The sequence below is a fragment of the Mesoplodon mirus genome (genome assembly GCF_964341445.2).
Source record: "Mesoplodon mirus genome assembly, chromosome: X".
Taxonomy (NCBI): Eukaryota; Metazoa; Chordata; class Mammalia; order Artiodactyla; family Ziphiidae; genus Mesoplodon; species Mesoplodon mirus.
Window position 1 is genome coordinate 14631935 of NC_138981.1, and position 17914 is coordinate 14649848.

General features: G+C 40.5%; 1 protein-coding gene across 1 annotated transcript in view; it reads right to left on the reverse strand.

Moving 5' to 3' along the window:
- Window positions 1–3076: 3076 nt before the first annotated feature.
- Window positions 3077–17914, reverse strand: part of CLTRN (collectrin, amino acid transport regulator) — a 173208-nt gene continuing 158370 nt past the window's right edge. The window contains exon 9 of the mRNA XM_082609623.1: window positions 3077–3244. Coding sequence (XP_082465749.1) covers window positions 3127–3244 — 118 coding nt within the window. The 3' untranslated portion in view covers window positions 3077–3126. The remainder of the gene's footprint in view (window positions 3245–17914) is intronic.

Genomic DNA, 17914 nt, shown 5'->3' on the forward strand with positions numbered 1-17914 from the left:
AAACTGCTCTCTCTTTTTTAATGACTTTTTTTATGACTAAGGGAAGCTTTCTCAGGGGACTAGCATAATTGGCTTAGACTAATCAAGATTTACATCTGATTCATGTTGGAGAATGGCAGACCTCCAGCTAAACCTGGTTTTGCCTTAAGGGAGTAGGAGGGGATGCCTTTCATATATGTAATATAGGTCATGCAAATTCCACCCACTGTAGAATGTCCCACTATTTCTGGGATATTCTCTGTAGAGATTTCATTCCAACCATGAGTGTGGGTTCTTATGAATTTCAGGCACAGAAGACAGAGCTTGTAAGATCTTCCTGAATTGTGCCTTGCTCTGGAGGGAGTTTCCACCTCAGTATCAATAGCATGCTGATGTCTCTACCCACTGGATATATATGATATAACCAAGAAGAGTGGGCAAGGGGAGAAGAAAGTTCTAATAGGAAAGAAAAGATATTTTCCCAAACCACTACCCAATTTTTTTCAGGGATATAGATCCCCTCAACAGTATTAACAACTACTTATCCAGTAAGTGAGAAGGATGAGAGAACGCAAATCATACAGGACACAATCTCTGGCTCATTACATCCTGTGTTATTGGGAAATTTTACTCAGAAGACACAGATAAAAGATGATGGAACAAATTCTGATTTTTAAGAATATAAAACTTTTCATGATTTCAGAGAAATAGGAGGTCAGAGTGGGCACAAGGAGTCAGTCGGGTAGGCTTTACAAAGGAGATGAGACTCTGAATCATAGAGACTAATACTACTAATAATAGTAACAGTAATAATAAAATCCAAACTCTGTTGAGTGCTTATTATGTGCCAGGCAGAATGTAACTGCTTTACATGTGTCCCCACATTTAATCCTCACAACAACCCTATAAGGTAAGCGCCAGCACCACCCTCATTTTCTAGGTGAGGAAACCGAGGCATGGAATCAAGATCACAAAGCTGGAAATTAACAGAACTGGGGTTGGAACCTCAGCAGTCTGACTTCATGCCCAGACTCTTTGTGGTCAGAAAGGGCTTTTCGAAGGAATTCCCGTTGCAGACATGGAAGGGAGGGACAGTCAAGGCATAAAGAAGCATAACAGGTGTAGCTGGACAGCTTGAAAAATGGTCCCACGGTGACATCAAACTTGCACAAGTTACAAACACAGTTCCTTCTTGCATTCCTTTCACTGCATTCACCTTCACAATTTCCACTGAAGGGACACCATTGGTACTCTACCCTCCTTCGGTGAAAAGCTATGTTTTTCTCAGTAGGTGAGAATGTTCAGGAATAGAGAGTAATTAGAGATCATAGGTTCACAGATGACAACCTCAGATGGTGTGGCAGTCATTTTGTTCTCTTCAAAGCAAATCTATATCAGTAACAAAGAGCAGCGGCTCTCAACCAGGATGATTTTGCATCCCAGGGCACAAATGACAATGCCTGGAGACATTTGGGGTTGTCACCACTTGGGGGGAGGAGGGTGCTACTGCATCTAGTGGGTAGAGGTCAGGGATGCTGCTAAACACTGTACAATGCATAGGACAGCTCCCCAGAAATAAGAATTATTTGCCCCAAATGTCAAGTGTGAGGTTAAGGGACCCTGACCTAGATAGACAGCACTATGAACATAGTACTCTCAAGACTCATGGTGCATGATTCCACCTCCTTACATCTCAATCAGGGCCAAGCAGAATAGTAAATTACCTACTCCCAATAGCAAAGCTGCCAAGACATTTGAGCACAAAGTAACTAATCCTGTTTAGACATGAATATGCGTGCATTTGCACCAGTCTCAATAACAAATAGGAGAAATAAGGAAAAAATAAAACAAAATATCGATACAAATAATTAGCCCTGACTTTAACATGACAGGGCAGAAAACTAACACTTAAAGCATTTACTGTAGATCACCTTGCTGAGTGTTCACAACCATCTTTGTGGAAGCTGTTACTTTCTAAACACTCAGCATGATCAGTAACTAGCTCTATGTCACCCAGTAAGAAAACTGGGGTTAAGGGCTTCCCTGGTGGCACAGTGGTTGAGAGTCCGCCTGCCGATGCAGGGGACACGGGTTCGTGCCCCGGTCTGGGAGGATCCCACATGCCGCAGAGCGGCTGGGCCTGTGAGCCATGGCCGCTGGGCCTGCGCGTCCGGAGCCTGTGCTCCGCAACGGGAGAGGCCACAACAATGAGAGGCCCGCATACCACAAAAAAAAAAAAAAAGAAAAAGAAAACTGGGGTTAACCTGTCAGTGTGTTTTCCATTTCAACACCTGCCTCTTTCCGTGGGATGTGGTCAAGTTCAAAAGAGCTAGTAAGATTGTTACTAGCTCTAGAAGAAGATAATTATGATTTTTAAAAAAAGATGAAAATGATGTAGTACTTCTGCCTTGAAATTTGTTGACGTCAATATGTAGGAGATATTATCCAGACAGCTCTGTCTCTCCCAAGAAAAGGACAGGATGAAATGGGCTGAAAGGACATGATGGCAAGAATTCAAGTTTAGTCTTAAGGGAGAGTCGCTTGACCGTGGTCAACACTGACATAGACTATTGAAGGGTGTTGTGTAATCTTTGTCTCTGGAAGGTTTCATAGGCTGAGGAAGGTTTAGGAGGGTTTGAATTTGGCCTTGACTGAGGGGGAGGACATGGCTGGGCAGAGCTCCAGTTAATTGCTGCTCTGGGAAAAAGAAAAAATAATGAAAGGGGATGAAGAAAGCCTATGGGACTAATGGGACACCATTAAGAGAAATAATGTCTGTATCATTGGAATTCCAGAAGGAGAAGAGAGGGAGAAAGAGGCAGAAAGACTATTTAAGGAAGTAATGGCTGAGAACTTCCCAAACCTGGGGAGAGATTTGGACATCCAAGCTGTCAAAGCTAATAGGTCACCCCAAAATTTCAATCCAAGACAGTCTTCTCCGAGACACATTACAATAAAACTATCTAAATCAAAGCCAAAGAGAGAACTTTTAAAACAGCTAGAGAAAAAAATTTTTCTCTCATACAGGGAACCCCCATGAGGCTATAACCATATTTTTCAGCAAAAACCTTGCAAACTTGGAGAGAAAATGGGACGATATATTTAAAGTGCTGCAAGAAAAAAAACTGTTAGCCAAGAATACCTTACCTAGCAAAGCTGTCCTTCAAAAATGGAGGTGAGATAAAGATTCTCTGACAAACAAAAGTTGAGGGAGTTCATCACCAGTAGACCTGCCTTACAGGAAATGCTGAAAGGAATCTTCAGGCTGAAATATAAGAGTGCAAATTAACAGCATGAAAACACATGAAAATGTATAACACACTGGTAAAGAATTCAGAATACTCTAACACTGTAATATGGTGGTGTGTTAACCACTTAACTCTAGTATAAAGGTTAAAGGGCAAAACTATTTAAAATAGTATAGCTACAATAATTTGGTTATGAATGCACAGTATAAAAAGATGTAAATTCTGACATCAAAAACATAAAAGGGGAGCGTAAAAGGGGAGAGTTTTTGTATGTGATCAAAGTTAAATTGTTATCAGCATAAAATATTCTATTATAGCCATACAATGTTTCATGTAAGCCTCGTGGTAACCACAAAACAAAAAGCTACAGTAGATTCACAAAAGATAAAGCAAAGGGAATCAAAGCATACCACTATGGAAAATCATCAGTTCATAATGGAAGGCAGCAAGGGTGGAAGAAAGGAACAAGGGAACTACAAAACAGCTAGAAAACAGTGAATAAGATGGCATTAGTAAGTCCTTACCTATCAATAATTACACTAAATGTAAATAAATTGAATTCTCCCATCAAAAGACATAGAGTAGCTAAAAAACAAGACCCACTATATGCTGCCTACAAGAGACTCACCTCAGCTTTAAAGACACACAAAGTGAAGGGATGAAAAAAGATAATTCATGCAAGTGGAAACCAAAAGAGAGCAGGGGTGGCTATATGTATATCAGAAAAAAGTAGACTTTAAGTAAAAAAATGGTAACAAGAGGAAAAGTAGGTCATTATATAATGATAAAAGGGTCAATTCATCAAGAAGATATGACAATTGTAAATATATGTGCACCCAACATTGGAGTACCTATATATATTAAGCAAATACAGATCTGAAGAAAGAAGTAGACAACAATATAATAATAGTAGGGACTTCAATACCCCACTTTCAGCAATGGATAGATTATCCAGACAGAAAATCAATAAGGAGACACTAGACTTGAACCATACTTTAGATCAAATGAACCTAACAGACATATATAGAACATTCCATCTAACAGAAGCAGAATACACATTCTTCTCAAGTGCACATGGAACACTCTCCAGGATATATCATATGATAGGTCACAAAACAAATCTTGGCAAATTTTAAAAGACTGAAGTCATACCAAGTACCTTTTCCAACAACAGTGGTATTAAACTAGAATTCAATAACAGGAAGAAAGCTGGAAAATTCCTAAGTATGTGGGAATTAAACAACACACTCCTGAACAACCAATAAGTCAAAGAACAAATCAAAACAGAAATTTAAAAATATCTTGAAACAAATGACAAGGGAAACACAACATAGCATTATCTTTTTGAAGACATTTTTCCAAAAAAACCCATACAGATGGCCAATACATACCTGAAAAGGTGCTCAACATCACTAACCACCAGGAAAATGCAAATCAAAACCACAATGAGATACCACCTCACACCTCTTTAAATGGGTATCATCAAAAAGACAAAAGATAGTATTGGTGAGGATGGAGAAAAGGGAACGCTTGTGCACTGTTGGTGGGAATGTAAATTGGTACAGCCACTATGGAAATCAATACAGAGGTTCCTCAAAAAGTTAAAAAATAGAACTACCATATGATCCAGCAGCCCCACTTCTGGGTATATATCCAAAGGAAATGAAAATGGGATCTCAAAGAGATATCTGCACTCCTGTGTCTATTACAGCATTATTCACAATAGGCAGGATATGGAAACATCATAAGTGTTTGTCAATGTATGAATGGATAAAGAAGTTCTGGAAATGTAGTGTACAGTATGGCGACTATAGTTAACAGTACTGTACTGCATATTTGAAAGTTGGTAAGAGAGTAGATTTTATAAGTTCTCACCACAAAAAGAAAAATTGTAACTATTTGAAGTGATGGGTGTGTTAACTAACTTTATCGTGGTAATTATTTTGCAGTATATATATATAACAAATCATTACGTTGCACACCTTAAACTCACACAATGTTATATGTCAATTATATCTCAATGAACCTGGAAAAAAATGGTGTGGAAATATATATATATATATATATATATATATATATATACACACACACACACACACACACACACATATATATTGAACTATTATAAGCCATGAGAAAAAATAGAAATTCTGCCATTCGTGACAGCATGGATTGACCTTGAGGGCATTATGCTAAGGGAAATAAGTCAGACATAGAAAGATGAATACTGTATGATCTCACTTCTATGTGGAATCTAAAAAAGCCAAATTCTTAAAAACAGAGAGTAGAGTGGTGGTTGCCAGGGGCTGGGGTGGGGGAAATGGAGAGATGTTGGTCAAGGGGTACAAGCTTCCAATTACAAGACAACTAAGTTCTGAAGATTTAATGTAAAACATGGTGATTATAATTAATGATACTATATTAAATACTTGGAAGTTGCTAAGAGTAAATCTTAAATGTTCTCACCGCAAAAAAGGAGATGGGGGACTTCCCTGGTGGCGCAGTGGTTAAGAATCCGCCTGCCAATGCAGGGGACACGGGTTCGAGCCCTGGTCCGGGAAGATCCCACATGCTGCGGAGCAACTAAGCCCGTGCGCCACAACTGCTGAGCCTGCGCTCTAGAGCCCGCGAGCCACAACTACTGAGCCCGTGAGCCACAATTACTGAAGCCCGTGCACCTAGAGCCTGTGCTCTGTAACAAGAGAAGCCACTTCAATGAGAAGCCCGTGCACCGCAACACAGAGTAGCTCCCGATCACTGCAATTGGAGAAAGCCTGCGTGCAGCAATGAAGACCCAATGCAGCCAAAAATAAATAAGTAAATTTATTTTTTAAAAAAAGGAGATGGTAATTATGTGATGTGATAGAGGTGTTAGCTTACACTATGGTGGTCATCATTTTGAAATCTATATCAGATCAACATGTTGAACACCTTAAACTTACACAATGTTATAGGTCAGTTATATCTCTATAAAGCTGGGAAACAAACAAAGGAAAGCAAATGCTGCTCTGAGAATGAGCCCCAACCAGAGTCCAAATGGGGCTTCTTCCCCACTCCCCTCTCCACCCCTACTTCCCACTCCCTGTGTAAGGAGCCCAGCCCATCCTCCATTACATCTCTAACAGCCTGACCCGGTGTGTCCTCTCTCCTTTCATTTCCAACCCTCTCAGGACCTCATCTCTCTCAGCCCTTTATAATTAGTTTTGAATGGTTGGATATAGGTGGTGGATAAGTGGGTGTTCATTATACTACTCTTCTACCTTTCTTTATGCATGATAATGTTTATAATAAAAAAGTAGCAGGAGGTGTATAGGAACTGAGGGCAGATCGTGTGGGGCACCATCACCATTTAGAGAGGTTGGGTTCTACCTAGAAAGAGATGGGTAGAGAGGAGAGGCTTAAGTAAAGGAATAATATCATGGTTTGACTTTCCATTTGTTTTTGTTTTTATTTTTGTTTTGTTTATTTCTGGGTTTTTTGTTTTTTGTTTATTGGGGTTTTTTTGGCTGTGCTGTGCGGCTTGTGGAATTTTAGTCCCCTGACCAGGGACTGAACCTGGGCCCTCGGCAGTGAGAGTGTGGAGTCCTAACCACTGGACCACCAGGGAATTCCCTGACTTTCCATGTTAACAGGATATGTCAGGGTTTTCTTCCTCCATTTAAATCTGACTCAATATAGGGTGAGGAAAGTTGCAGTTCTGATTGCAGTTTCCCCAGAGCCACTAAAATGTGCCTTTCATTACCCCCAAGCCAAGTATAAATAGCAAATGACCTAAATCAAGCATAGCACAGGAATGGCCAACAATGATCCAAAGAGCTATACAAATGCTGAAGCAAAAATATAATCCTCATTTTAAAAAATTTCCAGTTGTGAAACATATTCAATCTGTTTAAGATTCTGATTTCTCTCTATGCCACTGCCCATGGTACTGTATTTGGTTTGGACCAAGAATAATCCTGGCAACCACCCTGCACATTAGCCAGTCATGGGGTTTCAGGCACCCCAACCCCAGCTCTTCCCCTCCATTGAGGACACAGCTGGCATGGCACTGATGACATGTTTCAAGTCATTCCAGGAAGAGGAGTTGATGACAAAGTCCTTTTTAAATGGAAATAAGCTAAACGTAGAACAATATAGTTAAAATATGGAAACTAAAAGAATCAGTTGCTCCAAACCCTCTAAGAACATGTGAACATTTTAAAATCCTGCATGATTTCAGGTAAGGTATTTAAATTCGCTCAGCTGTTTCTTCTTTTGTTAAGTCAGATTAGTAATACTTGCTTTTGAATAAAATAAATAATGAGAAGCAATAAAAGTTCATGAATAAAGTGGACCTTGTGAATAAAACTTTTATATTCTTTATAAAAAGTGTTATTGAAACTATTCAACTTGAGTCCACAAAGAGAAGAAAAAAAGACTGATTTAGGGAAACTATTTTACAATACGGATATTCATATCTACAATGACTAAATCTTAACTAAGATAACCTATCTATCTGGAAAGAAACATAGGTCTGACAAGAAGGTGGTGAAAGGGAATACATAGATATTTAAGGCATCTATCTGGACTCGCAACACAAAGTAAAAACGAACTATAAAACTATGAGAAAACTTGCCAGGTACCCTGATTTCTAGTCCCCCACACCCTCAATTCTCCCCCAAAGGACTCCTGTATAATCCCTGGGGAGGTTTTATATATGGCTTTTTTCCCCCTGATCTATTGGAATGTGCTGTGTCAAAGCACTATATTTGAAACTGTAACCTGAGGCTTTCGGCAATCGCTGCACTACTAAATGAACTTTGGTATTCCCCTTTATAGCTAAGCAGATGATAGTCTAGCAGGCAAACACTATAATATATGATGAGCATTGAATATGAGCTTCAGTCACCCTTGGAACGATGGCAAAGATATTAACATTGGCAAGCCTCCATTGCTTTTGAGCAAGCAGATTTTAGTTCTTGCATTCATAGGTTTAAATTATCTTTAGTCAGGAAGTACGTTAGATTACCTGGAACTGTGCTAAATAAAAGTCAAAAGGTGGAGGACCTTCCAGATGGCGGAGGAGTAAGATGTGATCACCTTCCTCCCCACAAATACATCAGAAATACATCTATATGTGGAACAACTCCTACAGAACACCTACTGAACGCTGGCAGAAGACCTCAGACCTCCCAAAAGGCAAGAAACTCCCCACGTACCTGGGTGGGGCAAAAGAAAAAAGAAAAAGCAGAGACAAAAGGATAGGGACGGGACCTGCACCAGCGGGAGGGAGCTGTGAAGGAGGAAAGGTTTCCACACACTAGAAGCCCCTTCGCGGGCGGAGACTGCGGGTGGCGGAGGGGTGAAGCTTTGGAGCCAGGGAGGAGAGCGCAGCCACCGGGGTGCGGAGGGCAAAGCGGAGAGATTCCCGCACAGAGGATCGGTGCCGACCGGCACTCACCAGCCCGAGAGGCTTGTCTGCTCACCCACCAGGACGGGCGGGGGCTGGGAGTTGCGGCTCGGGCTACGGTTGGAGCGCAGGGAGAGGACTGGGGCTGGCGGCTTGAACACGGCCTGCAAGGGGGCTAGTGCGCCACGGCTAGCCGGGAGGGAGTCGGGGAAAAAGTCTGGAGCTGCCGAAGAGGCAAGAGACTTTTTCTTCCCTCTTTGTTTCCTGGTGCGCGAGGAGAGGGGATTAAGAGCGCTGCTTAAAGGAGCTCCAGAGACGGGCGCGAGCCGCGGCTATCAGCGCGGACCCCAAAGACGGGCATGAGACGCTAAGGCTGCTGCTGCCGCCACCAAGAAGCCTGTGTGCGAGCACAGGTCACTCTCCTCCACACCTCCCCTCCCAGGAGCCTGTGCCGCCCGCCACTGCCAGGGTCCCGTGATCCAGGGACAACTTACCCGGGAGAACGCACGGCGGCCTCAGGCTGGTGCAACGTCACGCCGGCCTCTTCCGACACAGGCTCGCCCCGCACTCCGTACCCCTCCCTCCCCCCGGCCTGAGTGAGCCAGAGCCCTGGAATCAGCTGCTCCTTTAAGCCCGTCCTGTCTGAGCGAAGAACAGACGCCCTCCGGCGACCTACACGCAGAGGCAGGGCCACATCCAAAGCTGAACCTCAGGAGCTGTGAGAACAAAGAAGAGAAAGGGAAATCTCTCCCAGCAGCCTCAGGAGCAGCAGATTAAAGCTCCACAATCAACTTGATGTACCCTGCATCTGTGGAATACCTGAATAGAAAACGAACCATCTGAAAATTGAGGCAGTGGAATTTGGGGGCAACCGCAGACGTGGGATTTGCTGTATGTGACTGACTAGTTTCTGATTTTTATGTTTATCTTAGTATAGGTTTTAGTGCTTGTTAGAATTGGTGGATTTGTTTATTGGTTGGGTTGCTCTCTTCTTTTTTTCCTTACTTTTAAAATTTTTTATATTAATAATTTAAAAAATTTTTAATAACTTTATTTTATTTTATTTTTCTTTCTTTCTTTTATTCTCCCTTTTCTTCTGAGCCGTGTGACTGACAGGGTCTTGGTGTTCCGGCCGGGTGTCAGGCCTGAACCTCTGAGGTAGGAAAGGCGAGTTCAGGACATTGGACCACAGAGACCTCCCAGCCCCATGTAATATCAATTGGTGAGAACTCTCCTAGAGACCTCTGTCTCAATGCTAAGACCCAGCTCAACTCAAGGACCAGCAAGCTCCAGTGCTGGATACCCCATGCCAAATAATTAGCAAGACAGGAACAAAACCCCACCCATTAGCAGAGAGGCTGCCTAAAATCATAATAAGTTCACAGACACCCCAAAACACACCACCAGACGTGGCCCTGCCCACCAGAAAGAAAAGATTCAGCCCCACCTACCAAAACACAGGCACTAGTCCCCTCCACCAGGAAGCCTACACAACCCACTGAACCAACCTTACCCACTGGGGGCAGACACCAAAAACAGTGGGAACTATGAACCTGCAGACTGTGAAATGGAGACCCAAAACACAGTAAGTTATGCAAAATGAGAAGACAGAGAAATACGCAGCAGATGAAGGAGCAAGGCAAAAACCCACCAGACCTAAAAAATGAAGAGGAAATAGGCAGTCTACCTCAAAAAGAATTCAGAGCAATGATAGTAAAGATGATCCAAAATCTTGGAAATAGAATGGAGAAAATACAACAAACGTTTAACAAGGAACTGGAAGAACTAAAGAGCAAACAAACAATGATGAACAACACAATAAATGAAATTAAAAATTCTCTAGAAGGAGTCAATAGCAGAATAACTGAGGTAGAAGAACAGATAAGTGACCTGGAAGATAAAATAGTGGCAATAACTATTGCAGAGCAGAATAAAGAAAAAAGAATGAAAAGAATTGAGGACAGTCTCAGAGACCTCTGGGACAACATTAAACACACCAACATTCGAATTATAGGGGGTCCCAGAAGAAGAAGAGAAAAAGGGACTGAAAAAATCTGAAGAGACTATAGTTGAAAACTTCCCTAATATGGGAAATGAAAGAGTCAATCAAGTCCAGGAAGCACAGAGTCCCATACAAGATAAATCCAAGGGGAAACACACCAAGACACATATTAATCAAACTATCAAAAATTAAATACAAAGAAAAAATATTAAAAGCAGCAAGGGAAAAGCAACAAATAACATACAAGGGAATCCCCATAAGGTTAACAGCTGATCTTTCAGCAGAAACTCTGCAAGCCAGAAGAGTGTGGCAGGACATATTTCAAGTGATGAAAGGGAAGAACCTACAACCAAGATTACTCTACCCAGCAAGGCTCTCATTCAGATTCGACAGAGAAATTAAAACCTTTACAGATAAGCAAAAGCTAAGAGAATTCAGCACCACCAAACCAGCTTTACAACAAATGCTAAAGGAACTTCTCTAGGCAGGAAACACAAGAGAAGGAAAAGACCTACAATAACAAACCCAAAACAATTAAGAAAATGGGAATAGGAACATACATATCAATAATTACCTTAAATGTAAATGCATTAAATGCTCCCATGAAAAGACATAGACTGGCTGAATGGATACAAAAACAAGACCCATATATATGCTGTCTACAGGAGACCCACTTCAGACCTAGGGGCACATACAGACTGAAAGTGAGGGGACGGAAAAAGATATTCCATGCAAATGGAAATCAAAAGAAAGATGGAGTAGCAATTCTCATATCAGACAAAATAGACTTTAAAATAAACACTATTATAAGAGACAAAGAAGGACACTACATAATGATCAAGGGGTCAATCCAAGAAGAAGACATAACAATTGTAAATATTTCTGCACCCAACATAGGAGCGCCTCAATACATAAGGCAAAAGCTAACAGCCATACAAGGGGAAATCAATAGTAACACAATCATAGTAGGGGACTTTAACACCCCACTTTCACCAATGGACAGATCATCCAAAATGAAAATAAATAAGGAAACACCAGCTTTAAATGATACATTAAACAAGATGGACTTGATATTTATAGGACATTCCAACAAAAAAACAACAGAATACACTTTCTTCTCAAGTGTTCAAGGAACATTCTCCAGGATAGATCATATCTTGGGTCACAAATCAAGCCTTGGTAAATTTAAGAAAATTGAAATTGTATCAGGTATCTTTTCCAACCACAACACTATGAGACTAGATATCAATTATAGGAAAAAAATGTAAAAAATACAAACACATGGAGGCTAAACAATACACTACTAAATAACCAAGAGATCAGTGAAGAAATCAAAGAGGAAATCAAAAAATACCTAGAAACAAATGACAATGAAAACACGAGGACACAAAACCTATGGGATGCAGCAAAAGCAGTTCTAAGAGAGAAGTTTAGAGCAATACAATCCTACCTCAAGAAACAAGAAACATCTCAAATAAACAACCTAACCTTACACCCAAAGCAATAAGAGAAAGAAGAAGAAGAACAAAAAAACCCCCGAAAGTTAGCAAAAGGAAAGAAATCATAAAGATCAGATCAGAAATAAAAGAAAAAGAAATGAAGAAAATGATAGCAAAGATCAATAAAACTAAAAGCTCGGGCTTCCCGGGTGGCGCGGTGGTTGAGAGTCCACCTGCCGATGCAGGAGACACGGGTTAGTGTCCTGGTCTGGGAAGATCCCACATGCCGCAGAGCAGCTGGGCCCGTGAGCCATGGCCACTGAGCCTGCACGTCCGGAGCCTGTGCTCTGCAACGGGAGAGGCCACAACAGTGAGAGGCCTGTGTACCGCAAAAAAAACCAAAACAGAACAAAAAACTTCCAACAAACAAAGAACCAGATGGCTTCACAGGTGAATTCTATCAAACATTTAGAGAAGAGTTAGCATCTATCCTCCTCAAACTCTTCCAAAATGTAGCAGAGGGAGGAACACTCCCAATCTCCTTCTACGAGGCCACCATCACCCTGACACCAAAACCAGACAAAGATGTCACAAAAAAAGAAAACTGCAGGCCAATATCACTGTTGAACATAGATGCAAAAATCCTCAACAAAATACTAGCAAACAGAATCCAACAGTACATTGAAAGGATCACACACCATTATCAAGTGGGGTTTATTCCAGGAATACAAGGATTCTTCAATATACGCAAATCAATCAATGTGATACACCATATTGACAGATTGAAGGATAAAAACCACACGATAATCTCATTAGATGCAGAGAAAGCTTTTGACAAAATTCAACACTCATTTATGATAAAAACCCTCCAGAAAGTAGGCATGGAGGGAACTTACCTCAACAAAATGAAGGCCATATATGACAAACCCACAGCCAACATCATTCTCAATGGTGAAAAACTGAAACCATATCCTCTAAGATCAGGAACAAGACAAGGTTGCCCACTCTCACCACTACTGTTCAACATAGTTTTGGAAGTTTTAGCCACAGCAATCAGAGAAGAAAAAGAAATAAAAGGAATCCAAATCGGAAAAGAAGTAAAACTGTCACTGCTTGCAGGTGACATGATACTATATATAGAGAATCCTAAGGATGCTACCAGAAAACTACTAGAGTTAATCAATGAATTTGGTAAAGTAGCAGGATACAAAATTAATGCACAGAAATCTCTTGCATTTCTATACACTAATGATGAAAAATCTGAAAGAGAAATTAAGGAAACACTCCCATTTACCACTGCAACAAAAAGAATAAAATACCTAGGAATAAATCTACCTAAGGAGACAAAAGACCTGTATGCAGAAAACTATAAGACATTGATGAAAGGAATTAAAGATGGTACAAACAGATGGAGAGATATACCATGTTCTTGAATTGGAAGAATCAACAATGTGAAAATGACTCTACTACCCAAAGCAATGTACAGATTCAATGCAATCCCTATCAAACTACCTACGGCATTTTTCACAGAACTAGAACAAAAAAATTCACAATTTGTATGGAAACACAAAAACCCCGAAGAGCCAATCTTGAGAAAGAGAAGACTATACTACAAAGCTACAGTAATCAAGACAGTATGGTACTGACACAAAAACAGAAATATAGATCAATGGAACAGGATAGAAAGCCCAGAGATCAACCCACGCACATATGGTCACCTTATCTTTGATAAAGGAGGTAAGAATATACAATGGAGAAAAGAGAGTCTTCTTCAATAAGTGGTGCTGGAAAAACTGGACAGCTACATGTAAAAGAATGAAATTAGAACACTCCCTAACACCATACACAAAACTTAACTCAAAATGCATTAAAGACCTAAATGTAAGGCCAGACACTATCAAACTCTTAGAGGAAAACATAGGCAGAACAGTGTATGACATAAATCACAGCAAGATCCTTTTTGACCCACCTCCTAGAGAAATGGAAATAAAAACAAAAATAAACAAATGGCACCTAATGAAACTTAAAAGCTTTTGCACAGCAAAGGAAACCATAAACAAGACAAAAAGACAACCCTCAGAATGGGAGAAAATATTTGCAAACAAAGCAACTGAGAAAGTCTTAATCTCCAAAATATACAAGCAGCTCATGCAACCCAATATCAAAACAACAAACAACCCAATCCAAAAATGGGCAGAAGACCTAAATAGACATTTCTCCAAAGAAGATATACAGATTGCCAACAAACACATGAAAGGATGCCCAACATCACTAATCATTAGAGAAACGCAAATCAAAACTACAATGAGGTATCACCTCACCGGTCAGAAGGGCCATCATCAAAAACTCTACAAACAATTAATGCTGGAGAGGGTGTGGAGAAAAGGGAACCCTCTTGCACTGTTGGTGGGAATGTAAATTGATACAGCCACTATGGAGAAAAGTATGGAGGTTCCTTAAAAAACTAAAAATAGAAGTACCATGCAACCCAGCAATCCCACTACTGGGCACATACCCTGAGAAAACCATAATTCAGAAAGAGTCATGTACCACAGTGTTCATTGCAGCTCTATTTACAATAGCCAGGACATGGAAGCAACCTAAGTGTCCATCGACAGATGAATGGATAAAGAAGATGTGGTACATATACACAATGGAATATTACTCAGCCATAAAAAGAAATGAAATTGAATTATTTGTAGTGAGGTGGATGGACCTAGAGTCTGTCATACAGAGTGAAGTAAGTCAGAAAGAGAAAAACAAGTATCTTATGCTAACACACATATAACGAATCTAAAAAAAAAAAGGTTATGAAGAACCTAGGGGCAGGACAGGAATAAAGACACAGATGTAGAGAATAGACTTGAGGACATGGGGAGGGGGAAAGGTAAGCTGGGATGAAATGAGAGAGTGGCATTGAGATATATACACTACCAAATGTAAAATAGCTAATGGGAAGCAGCAGCATAGCACAGGGAGATCAGCTCGGTGCTTTGTGACCACCTAGAGGGGTGGGATAGCGAGGGCGGAAGGGAGACGCAAGAGGGAGGGGATATGGGGATATGTGTACACGTATAGCTGATTCACTTTGCTCTACAGCAGAAACTAACACAACATTGTAAAGCAATTATACTCCAATAAAGATGTTAAAAAATAATTAAAAAATTAAAAATGAAAAAATAAAATTCAAGTAAAATTTTTAAAAAAAGCCAAAAGGCTTATCATATGAAATTGTTCTACTGCTGTCTTGTGGCCCTGTCCTCCCAGGGACCTTTGAGTCTTTGCTTGTAAGAGTCCTAACTAATGAAGAAATAGGATGGGTGACTCATCCCCACATAGCTGGCAGACAAGTCACAGGCACCAATCCTCAATATAGGAGAGTCTAAATATCATTAGAATTTTCCTGGATGTACAAAGTTCTACCATATTCAGTAGTTAATTCAACAAAACAGCTTGCCCATCCAGTCTGGTATAATTTTTAACTCAGTTGATTGGGAGGCCAGTTGATTCAACAAATGTCAACTGGTTCAATGATGATAGTCAAAAAAAAAGTAATTATTTAAAAACATAATCATCATCACCTAACTGAACTGAAGTTAATACTGGGATGATTAGCTGAGTTACCACAAGTTTCCCTCTCTCTCTGTCTCTATCTGTCTCTCTGTCTCTTCAGGGATTATATAGAATTATATCCTCTAGGGAAAAATTAAGGCATTGTGGTAGTTAGAAGCAATGTGTACGGACTTGGAAGTTTTTTCTTTGCAGTTACACTAGCGGAGTTTTGCAGGTTTGTTTTTGTTTTTGTTTTTTTTAATTTCTTTGGGTTGAAATTTTAAATAGATACTTCATCTATGTGTAGTTGTGTCTTCCTAGATGGGTAGGTTATCTACTTCTGAGATTAAGCCATTGTAGTTATGAATTATTCATACAGTAAAATATTTTCCTTAAATAAATCCTTATTCATCTTTGTGGCCTCAAGTTGAGAAGTTTCACTGTCAATTTTAACAAAGAAAAATTTCATTCAAAGTGCACACTTTCTTCATTAATTTTGCTGTTTTTTTTTTTGTTTTTTTTTTTTGCGGTACGCGGGCCTCTCACTGTTGTGGCCTCTCCCGTTGCGGAGCACAGGCTCCGGACACGCAGGCTCAGCGGCCATGGCTCACGGGCCCAGCCGCTCCGCGGCATGTGGGATCTTCCCAGACCGGGGCACGAACCCGTGTCCCCTGCCTCGGCAGGCGGACTCTCAACCACTGCGCCACCAGGGAAGCCCAATTTTGCTGTTTGTATTCTTTATTTCATTCTGTTCTCGCAACAACACTTCGGGCAGATAGGGCAAGTATTAGTTCTTTTTTTAAAGCTAGTCTATTTATATCAAACGGAAATAAGTTATTTCACTGGATTGCTTCCTCTCTGCTTTTATGAAGCCCTACTCACCTGGGGCCACCCACTTAGTAAATGGTGGTGTTAGGATTAGAACTCAGGCAATACTAGCGGTAATACTGTGCATATACCATGTATTAATCTACACCCTGTGAGATCTGGGGCAGCATCCTATCAGTAAACAGTTGAATATTTCTGCATTCAATAATATTAAGTACACTAAATAAAGACCACTGAGTACAGTAAAGATCATAAAGAGTATCATATCTGGGCCAGGGCTTGCTGCCAAATGGTTTTCAGAGAGTTTTGGATTATGGAGTTGCAGACTGTGAATGTGTATTCCCCTAGCCTTGGTACTCTCCACCACTGTGTGAAGCACTAATTATTTACATACAGTGACTACTACGCACCTTTTATCTCTTACTCCAAGGCTTCTCTGAAGAGCAACCAACCTGTTGGTGGTCAGCAGAGAGAACCATTAGGTCCAAGTATTTTCTCCATCACCTTCATTATGCACAAGAGGCAACTCTCTTTTCTTTCACTACTGAGAGCTCAACTATACTTTACACAAAATCTCTTAATTTTTCACCTGTGTCTTTCTTTCTCTTTCAACTTCTTCTCTGGCTTCTTTGAGAATGATTAGAGAGAGGGGATGAGTAAAAGGATAGGATCATATCACAGAAAAGTCAAGAAGGAAGAGTGTGTCAAAGAGGGGGGCAGAGCACCCTACACTGTCAAATGAGTCAAAAAGATTCAGGAGGGTGAGGACCAAGATGCCGTGACCTTGGCAACCACCGATTCCCTAGTGACCTTTGAGGGAGCAGTTTCTTCAGGGTTATGGGAATGGAACCCAGAATGCAAACAGTTAGGGAGCAAGTGGATGTTGGTGAAGCCAAGACAGTAAATAGAGACCTAATTTTTAATTAGCCAGGATCAACATCCTTTAAAGGTCCTCAGAGTTAAATTCCTTTCACTAGTTCCATGCACTTCCTTATTGTTCCATTAAAACCTGCTTCTCCTCAAGCACTGACAATAAAATACAATCAAAGGTGGCTCTTATTAGTCTTCTTTTTTTGTTGTTTGTTTCCATTAAATCACTGGCATTATAACAGTTTGTCTTCTAATACTGTACATCATAAATATACAACATTTCAGCTACATTATGGGTTAATATGCTCCTGTGAACTGGTCTGAAGGCTGTCTTACCACATATGACATATTTACATGGGGAACATCTTTCCTAAATTCCAAAGAATTGACTAGTGAACTAACAGCTTGAAGTATAGGAAATTGCCATTTCTGTAGGTCAAAAATGATTGCATAGCAGCAATTTGATCTGGTTCAACCTCCTAAGTTTTCAAATGCTCCCCTGATACAGACTGAATATTGCCACCCTGATTCACTGTTCACTAATTATGGTGGAGGAGGACAAATGGAATCCGGGAGTGATTAACACGAGTCTTAATTGACCTTTTGA